General features: G+C 41.9%; 1 protein-coding gene across 1 annotated transcript in view; it reads left to right on the top strand.

Moving 5' to 3' along the window:
- Positions 1-89: 89 nt before the first annotated feature.
- The window catches only part of LOC106591432 (monocyte to macrophage differentiation factor 2), a 36,968-nt gene continuing 27,399 nt past the window's right edge, over positions 90-9,658 (top strand). Inside the window, exon 1 of the mRNA XM_045711296.1 lies at positions 90-699. Within this exon, the coding sequence (XP_045567252.1) occupies positions 686-699 (14 nt within the window). The 5' untranslated portion in view covers positions 90-685. The remainder of the gene's footprint in view (positions 700-9,658) is intronic.

Here is a 9,658-nt window from a genome sequence, read left to right as displayed (position 1 = left end):
ACGTAGATCATTCATACACCCACATCCCGAGCTCTCCGTTTTGTTTAGGTGTAGGACTCACGTCATCTAGCGGCCACATTCAGGACGCACAACGTTGATAAACTACCAAAAGTCTTGGAAATAGATGTTGGGTTCAAGCTTTGCTGGAGGTGTTTTTGTGTTAAATATTAAGATACATTATGATATTGACAGAAATTCTGACTTGATGCTGTAGCCGTCCGTTTTGTTCTCAGAAAATAAAGAGAAAGAACCAACTATTCTCCAACCCAGTATCTCTGGCCGCTTACAACAACATCATGACTTGGATTCAGATTGAACCGTTACCGAATCCGTAAAATAAAAAAAATAAAACATTTTTATTATTCTTTTTTTTTTCTTCCGCGACGCAGGAAGACTGTTTTCCCTGGAAACCGTTTTCATCGTTCGCACTTCCGGGTGTAGCCTGCTCTGGATCTGGCAACATATATCGTCGCTGCAGCACCTCGGCTCGGCATCCCGGAGACTCACTAGTCCGTGATCAGCATCAGCCGAGGTTTAGATGTGTGTTAGATAGCTAGAAGCAACACACCGCTGGAATCAACCAAACCAGGACAGGACGCTGCTCAAACACACAACACGGAAGACCATTTCTTATCACTACTACACCTCTCTACGTCAACTGTTGCTTCTTTTCCCCACATTTTAAATGAATCTTGTAAGGTATGTGGTTTTGGGTTTTTATAATTTGCCCTAAATGTGTAGACATCGTGACGTCCGGTTAGTAGACGTTATATCAACGTGAATGTGTTGGTTTGATAAGCCGAACAGACACATATCGCCCAATAACCAGCTGTGATGTTGCTAACCTATTTGGGACACACTGTGACTGCTGCCCTATATTAGTTGGGTTTATGTAACGCAAGTATTTAGTACAATACGACAATAACAATAATGAGGGGGAAAACGGTTGGAATGGTTGAAGGTATGAGTTCTGTCTACGTCGCTTGGGAGATGATCTGTTTTACAGTAGAATAACGAATACCGATTATGGTCCTTATCGATAATACCGACCGGGAACCGAAAGGACCGCGCAGGGACGTACAACTTTTACTAATCTATTTAATGTAAATGTCCTTGTACAGGCTGCACTACCATGGCCAAGTTGTTTCCATGGTTTCTGATTTAAAGTAGTTATATCATCAAATGACAACATCAGACTGATGCATTTACACCAGTAGACTTTTACTAGTGTGTGTGTGTGGGCTTACCCCAGTTTTGTCAGTAAGCAGGGTGGTTGTGTACATCTGACTATTGGTGGATAGTTCAATCAATGTTAGCCTAGGGGTGGGTGTGTGTGTGTGTGTGTGTGTGTGTGTGTGTGTGTGTGTGTGTAAACGGTGAGAGGAGATGACAGGTAGTTGTATTGTTACTATCCTCGTGTACTACTACGCCACTTTGTCTTGAAGCAGACAGACAGACAGACCGGTCTGGACACACTGACTACAGACAGACAGGTCTGGACACACTGACTACAGACAGACAGGTCTGGACACACTGACTACAGACAGACAGGTCTGGACACACTGACTACAGACAGACAGGTCTGGACACACTGACTACAGACAGACAGGTCTGGACACACTGACTACAGACAGACAGGTCTGGACACACTGACTACAGACAGACAGGTCTGGACACACTGACTACAGACAGACAGGTCTGGACACACTGACTACAGACAGACAGGTCTGGACACACTGACTACAGACAGACAGGTCTGGACACACTGACCACAGACAGGTCTGGACACACTGACTACAGACAGACAGACAGACAGACAGGTCTGGACAGACAGACAGACAGACAGACAGACAGACAGGTCTGGACACACTGACTTCAGACAGACAGGTCTGGACACACTGACTACAGACAGGTCTGGACTCTGCTGGGCTTTGGCTCTGTGATCTGTTGGTCTGGCCTGGCCATGTGTGTGTGGCCTGGGGCTCAGATCATTAACAGACAGCTTGATAACCTAATTAACAGAACTGCCAGCTGTCTGTATATGGAGGGATGGTGGGGAGAGGGAGGGATGGATGAGGAGGGGGGATAGAGGGATGAGGGAGGGATAGAGGGGGGAGGAGGGGGGATTGAGGGGGGAGGGATGAGGGAGGGATGGTTGGTGGGGAGGGGTAGAGCTGGAAAGAGAGAGAGGTGGAAAGAGAGAGAGAGGGGGTAGAGATGGAAAGAGAGCGAGAGAGGGGTGGAAAGAGAGAGGAAGGAGGAAGTCCCTGTATTCAGGCCAGGTGCTGTGTGTTTAGAGACTAGAGGGACAACCTCGACTTACTTTATAGTGTTTAGAGCGACATCCTCTACCTACTTTATAGTGTTTAGAGACTAGAGAGGGACAACCTCTACCTACTTTATAGTGTTTAGAGACTAGAGAGGGACAACCTCTACCTACTTTATAGTGTTTAGAGACTAGAGAGGGACAACCTCTACCTACTTTATAGTGTTTAGAGACTAGAGAGGGACAACCTCTACCTACTTTATAGTGTTTAGAGACTAGAGAGGGACAACCTCTACCTACTTTATAGTGTTTAGAGACTAGAGAGGGACAACCTCTACCTACTTTATAGTGTTTAGAGACTAGAGAGGGACAACCTCTACCTACTTTATAGTGTTTAGAGGGACAACCTCTACCTACTTTATAGTGTTTAGAGGGACAACCTCGACCTACTTTATAGTGTTTAGAGGGACAACCTCGACCTACTTTATAGTGTTTAGAGACTGGAGAGGGACAACCTCTACCTACTTTATAGTGATTAGAGACTAGAGGGACAACCTCTACCTACTTTATAGTGTTTAGAGGGACAACCTCTACCTACTTTATAGTGTTTAGAGACTAGAGAGGGACAACCTCTACCTACTTTATAGTGTTTAGAGACTAGAGGGACAACCTCTACCTACTTTATAGTGTTTAGAGGGACAACCTCTACCTACTTTATAGTGTTTAGAGACTAGAGAGGGACAACCTCTACCTACTTTATAGTGTTTAGAGACTAGAGGGACAACCTCTACCTACTTTATAGTGTTTAGAGGGACAACCTCTACCTACTTTATAGTGTTTAGAGACTAGAGGGACAACCTCTACCTACTTTATAGTGTTTAGAGACTAGAGAGGGACAACCTCTACCTACTTTATAGTGTTTAGAGGGACAACCTCTACCTACTTTATAGTGTTTAGAGACTAGAGGGACAACCTCTACCTACTTTATAGTGTTTAGAGACTAGAGGGACAACCTCTACCTACTTTATAGTGTTTAGAGACTAGAGGGACAACCTCTACCTACTTTATAGTGTTTAGAGACTAGAGAGGGACAACCTCTACCTACTTTATAGTGTTTAGAGACTAGAGAGGGACAACCTCTACCTACTTTATAGTGTTTAGAGACTAGAGAGGGACAACCTCTACCTACTTTATAGTGTTTAGAGACTAGAGAGGGACAACCTCGACCTACTTTATAGTGTTTAGAGACTAGAGGGACAACCTCTACCTACTTTATAGTGTTTAGAGACTAGAGAGACAACCTCTACCTACTTTATAGTGTTTAGAGACTAGAGAGGGACAACCTCGACCTACTTTATAGTGTTTAGAGACTAGAGGGACAACCTCTACCTACTTTATAGTGTTTAGAGGGACAACCTCTACCTACTTTATAGTGTTTAGAGGGACAACCTCTACCTACTTTATAGTGTTTAGAGGGACAACCTCTACCTACTTTATAGTGTTTAGAGACTGGAGAGGGACAACCTCTACCTACTTTATAGTGTTTAGAGACTGGAGAGGGACAACCTCTACCTACTTTATAGTGTTTAGAGGGACAACCTCGACCTACTTTATAGTGTTTAGAGACTGGAGAGGGACAACCTCTACCTACTTTATAGTGTTTAGAGACTGGAGAGGGACAACCTCTACCTACTTTATAGTGATTAGAGACTAGAGGGACAACCTCTACCTACTTTATAGTGTTTAGAGGGACAACCTCTACCTACTTTATAGTGTTTAGAGACTAGAGAGGGACAACCTCTACCTACTTTATAGTGTTTAGAGACTAGAGGGACAACCTCTACCTACTTTATAGTGTTTAGAGGGACAACCTCTACCTACTTTATAGTGTTTAGAGACTAGAGAGGGACAACCTCTACCTACTTTATAGTGTTTAGAGACTAGAGGGACAACCTCTACCTACTTTATAGTGTTTGAGAGGGACAACCTCTACCTACTTTATAGTGTTTAGAGACTAGAGGGACAACCTCTACCTACTTTATAGTGTTTAGAGACTAGAGAGGGACAACCTCTACCTACTTTATAGTGTTTGAGAGGGACAACCTCTACCTACTTTATAGTGTTTAGAGACTAGAGGGACAACCTCTACCTACTTTATAGTGTTTAGAGACTAGAGGGACAACCTCTACCTACTTTATAGTGTTTAGAGACTAGAGGGACAACCTCTACCTACTTTATAGTGTTTAGAGACTAGAGAGGGACAACCTCTACCTACTTTATAGTGTTTAGAGACTAGAGAGGGACAACCTCTACCTACTTTATAGTGTTTAGAGACTAGAGAGGGACAACCTCTACCTACTTTATAGTGTTTAGAGACTAGAGAGGGACAACCTCGACCTACTTTATAGTGTTTAGAGACTAGAGGGACAACCTCTACCTACTTTATAGTGTTTAGAGACTAGAGAGGGACAACCTCTACCTACTTTATAGTGTTTAGAGACTAGAGAGGGACAACCTCTACCTACTTTATAGTGTTTAGAGACTAGAGGGACAACCTCTACCTACTTTATAGTGTTTAGAGGGACAACCTCTACCTACTTTATAGTGTTTAGAGACTAGAGAGGGACAACCTCTACCTACTTTATAGTGTTTAGAGACTGAGAGGGACAACCTCTACCTACTTTATAGTGTTTAGAGACTAGAGGGACAACCTCTACCTACTTTATAGTGTTTAGAGACTAGAGAGGGACAACCTCTACCTACTTTATAGTGTTTAGAGACTAGAGAGGGACAACCTCTACCTACTTTATAGTGTTTAGAGACTAGAGGGACAACCTCTACCTACTTTATAGTGTTTAGAGACTAGAGGGACAACCTCTACCTACTTTATAGTGTTTAGAGACTAGAGAGGGACAACCTCTACCTACTTTATAGTGTTTAGAGACTAGAGAGGGACAACCTCTACCTACTTTATAGTGTTTAGAGACTAGAGGGACAACCTCTACCTACTTTATAGTGTTTAGAGACTAGAGGGACAACCTCTACCTACTTTATAGTGTTTAGAGACTAAGAGGGACAACCTCTACCTACTTTATAGTGTTTAGAGACTAGAGAGGGACAACCTCTACCTACTTTATAGTGTTTAGAGACTAGAGAGGGACAACCTCTACCTACTTTATAGTGTTTAGAGACTAGAGAGGGACAACCTCTACCTACTTTATAGTGTTTAGAGACTAGAGAGGGACAACCTCTACCTACTTTATAGTGTTTAGAGACTGAGAGGGACAACCTCTACCTACTTTATAGTGTTTAGAGACTAGAGAGGGACAACCTCTACCTACTTTATAGTGTTTAGAGACTAGAGAGGGACAACCTCTACCTACTTTATAGTGTTTAGAGACTAGAGAGGGACAACCTCTACCTACTTTATAGTGTTTAGAGACTAGAGAGGGACAACCTCTACCTACTTTATAGTGTTTAGAGACTAGAGGGACAACCTCTACCTACTTTATAGTGTTTAGAATAGAGGGACAACCTCTACCTACTTTATAGTGTTTAGAGACTAGAGAGGGACAACCTCTACCTACTTTATAGTGTTTAGAGACTAGAGGGACAACCTCTACCTACTTTATAGTGTTTAGAGACTAGAGGGACAACCTCTACCTACTTTATAGTGTTTAGAGAGTAGAGGGACAACCTCTACCTACTTTATAGTGTTTAGAGACTGAGAGGGACAACCTCTACCTACTTTATAGTGTTTAGAGACTAGAGAGGGACAACCTCTACCTACTTTATAGTGTTTAGAGACTAGAGAGGGACAACCTCTACCTACTTTATAGTGTTTAGAGACTAGAGGGACAACCTCTACCTACTTTATAGTGTTTAGAGATAGAGGGACAACCTCTACCTACTTTATAGTGTTTAGAGACTAGAGGGACAACCTCTACCTACTTTATAGTGTTTAGAGACTAGAGGGACAACCTCTACCTACTTTATAGTGTTTAGAGACTAGAGAGGGACAACCTCTACCTACTTTATAGTGTTTAGAGACTAGAGAGGGACAACCTCTACCTACTTTATAGTGTTTAGAGACTAGAGGGACAACCTCTACCTACTTTATAGTGTTTAGAGACTAGAGGGACAACCTCTACCTACTTTATAGTGTTTAGAGACTAGAGAGGGACAACCTCTACCTACTTTATAGTGTTTAGAGACTAGAGAGGGACAACCTCTACCTACTTTATAGTGTTTAGAGACTAGAGAGGGACAACCTCTACCTACTTTATAGTGTTTAGAGACTAGAGGGACAACCTCTACCTACTTTATAGTGTTTAGAGGGACAACCTCGACCTACTTTATAGTGTTTAGAGACTAGAGAGGGACAACCTCTACCTACTTTATAGTGTTTAGAGACTAGAGGGACAACCTCTACCTACTTTATAGTGTTTAGAGACTAGAGAGGGACAACCTCTACCTACTTTATAGTGTTTAGAGACTGAGAGGGACAACCTCTACCTACTTTATAGTGTTTAGAGAAGAGGGACAACCTCGACCTACTTTATAGTGTTTAGAGACTAGAGAGGGACAACCTCTACCTACTTTATAGTGTTTAGAGACTAGAGGGACAACCTCTACCTACTTTATAGTGTTTAGAGACGCTAGAGGGACAACCTCTACCTACTTTATAGTGTTTAGAGACTAGAGGGACAACCTCTACCTACTTTATAGTGTTAGAGATAGAGGGACAACCTCTACCTACTTTATAGTGTTTAGAGGGACAACCTCTACCTACTTTATAGTGTTTAGAACTAGAGAGGGACAACCTCTACCTACTTTATAGTGTTTAGAGACTAGAGAGGGACAACCTCTACCTACTTTATAGTGTTTAGAGACTAGAGGGACAACCTCTACCTACTTTATAGTGTTTAGAGATAGAGGGACAACCTCTACCTACTTTATAGTGTTTAGAGACTAGAGGGACAACCTCTACCTACTTTATAGTGTTTAGAGACTAGAGGGACAACCTCTACCTACTTTATAGTGTTTAGAGACTAGAGAGGGACAACCTCTACCTACTTTATAGTGTTTAGAGACTAGAGAGGGACAACCTCTACCTACTTTATAGTGTTTAGAGACTAGAGGGACAACCTCTACCTACTTTATAGTGTTTAGAGACTAGAGAGGGACAACCTCTACCTACTTTATAGTGTTTAGAGACTAGGGGGACAACCTCTACCTACTTTATAGTGTTTAGAGACTAGAGAGGGACAACCTCTACCTACTTTATAGTGTTTAGAGACTAGAGAGGGACAACCTCTACCTACTTTATAGTGTTTAGAGACTAGAGAGGGACAACCTCTACCTACTTTATAGTGTTTAGAGACTAGAGGGACAACCTCTACCTACTTTATAGTGTTTAGAGCTAGAGGGACAACCTCGACCTACTTTATAGTGTTTAGAGACTAGAGAGGGACAACCTCTACCTACTTTATAGTGTTTAGAGACTAGAGAGGGACAACCTCTACCTACTTTATAGTGTTTAGAGACTAGAGAGGGACAACCTCTACCTACTTTATAGTGTTTAGAGACTAGAGGGACAACCTCTACCTACTTTATAGTGTTTAGAGGGACAACCTCGACCTACTTTATAGTGTTTAGAGACTAGAGGGACAACCTCTACCTACTTTATAGTGTTTAGAGACTAGAGGGACAACCTCTACCTACTTTATAGTGTTTAGAGACTGAGAGGGACAACCTCTACCTACTTTATAGTGTTTAGAGACTAGAGGGACAACCTCTACCTACTTTATAGTGTTTAGAGACTAGAGGGACAACCTCTACCTACTTTATAGTGTTTAGAGACTGAGAGGGACAACCTCTACCTACTTTATAGTGTTTAGAGACTAGAGGGACAACCTCTACCTACTTTATAGTGTTTAGAGACTAGAGGGACAACCTCTACCTACTTTATAGTGTTTAGAGACTAGAGGGACAACCTCTACCTACTTTATAGTGTTTAGACTAGAGGGACAACCTCTACCTACTTTATAGTGTTTAGAGGGACAACCTCTACCTACTTTATAGTGTTTAGAGACTAGAGGGACAACCTCTACCTACTTTATAGTGTTTAGAGACTAGAGAGGGACAACCTCTACCTACTTTATAGTGTTTAGAGACTAGAGGGACAACCTCTACCTACTTTATAGTGTTTAGAGGGACAACCTCTACCTACTTTATAGTGTTTAGAGACTAGAGGGACAACCTCTACCTACTTTATAGTGTTTAGAGACTAGAGGGACAACCTCTACCTACTTTATAGTGTTTAGAGACTAGAGAGGGACAACCTCTACCTACTTTATAGTGTTTAGAGACTAGAGGGACAACCTCTACCTACTTTATAGTGTTTAGAGACTAGAGGGACAACCTCTACCTACTTTATAGTGTTTAGAGACTAGAGAGGGACAACCTCTACCTACTTTATAGTGTTTAGAGGGACAACCTCTACCTACTTTATAGTGTTTAGAGACTAGAGAGGGACAACCATTACCTACTTTATAGTGTTTAGAGACTAGAGAGGGACAACCTCTACCTACTTTATAGTGTTTAGAGACTAGAGAGGGACAACCTCGACCTACTTTATAGTGTTTAGAGACTAGAGGGACAACCTCGACCTACTTTATAGTGTTTAGAGACTAGAGGGACAACCTCGACCTACTTTATAGTGTTTAGAGACTAGAGGGACAACCTCTACCTACTTTATAGTGTTTAGAGACTAGAGGGACAACCTCTACCTACTTTATAGTGTTTAGAGACTAGAGAGACAACCTCTACCTACTTTATAGTGTTTAGAGGGACAACCTCTACCTACTTTATAGTGTTTAGAGGGACAACCTCTACCTACTTTATAGTGTTTAGAGGGACAACCTCTACCTACTTTATAGTGTTTAGAGACTGGAGAGGGACAACCTCTACCTACTTTATAGTGTTTAGAGGGACAACCTCTACCTACTTTATAGTGTTTAGAGGGACAACCTCTACCTACTTTATAGTGTTTAGAGACTAGAGAGGGACAACCTCTACCTACTTTATAGTGTTTAGAGACTAGAGGGACAACCTCTACCTACTTTATAGTGTTTAGAGACTAGAGGGACAACCTCTACCTACTTTATAGTGTTTAGAGACTAGAGGGACAACCTCTACCTACTTTATAGTGTTTAGAGACTAGAGAGGGACAACCTCTACCTACTTTATAGTGTTTAGAGACTAGAGAGGGACAACCTCTACCTACTTTATAGTGTTTAGAGACTAGAGAGGGACAACCTCTACCTACTTTATAGTGTTTAGAGACTAGAGAGGGACAACCTCTACCTACTTTATAGTGTTTAGAGACTA

This window comes from Salmo salar, chromosome ssa02, assembly GCF_905237065.1.
Source record: "Salmo salar chromosome ssa02, Ssal_v3.1, whole genome shotgun sequence".
Lineage (NCBI taxonomy): Eukaryota > Metazoa > Chordata > Actinopteri > Salmoniformes > Salmonidae > Salmo > Salmo salar.
The sequence above is the reverse complement of the archived record's forward strand: the minus strand, read 5'-3'. Positions and strand labels throughout refer to the sequence as shown.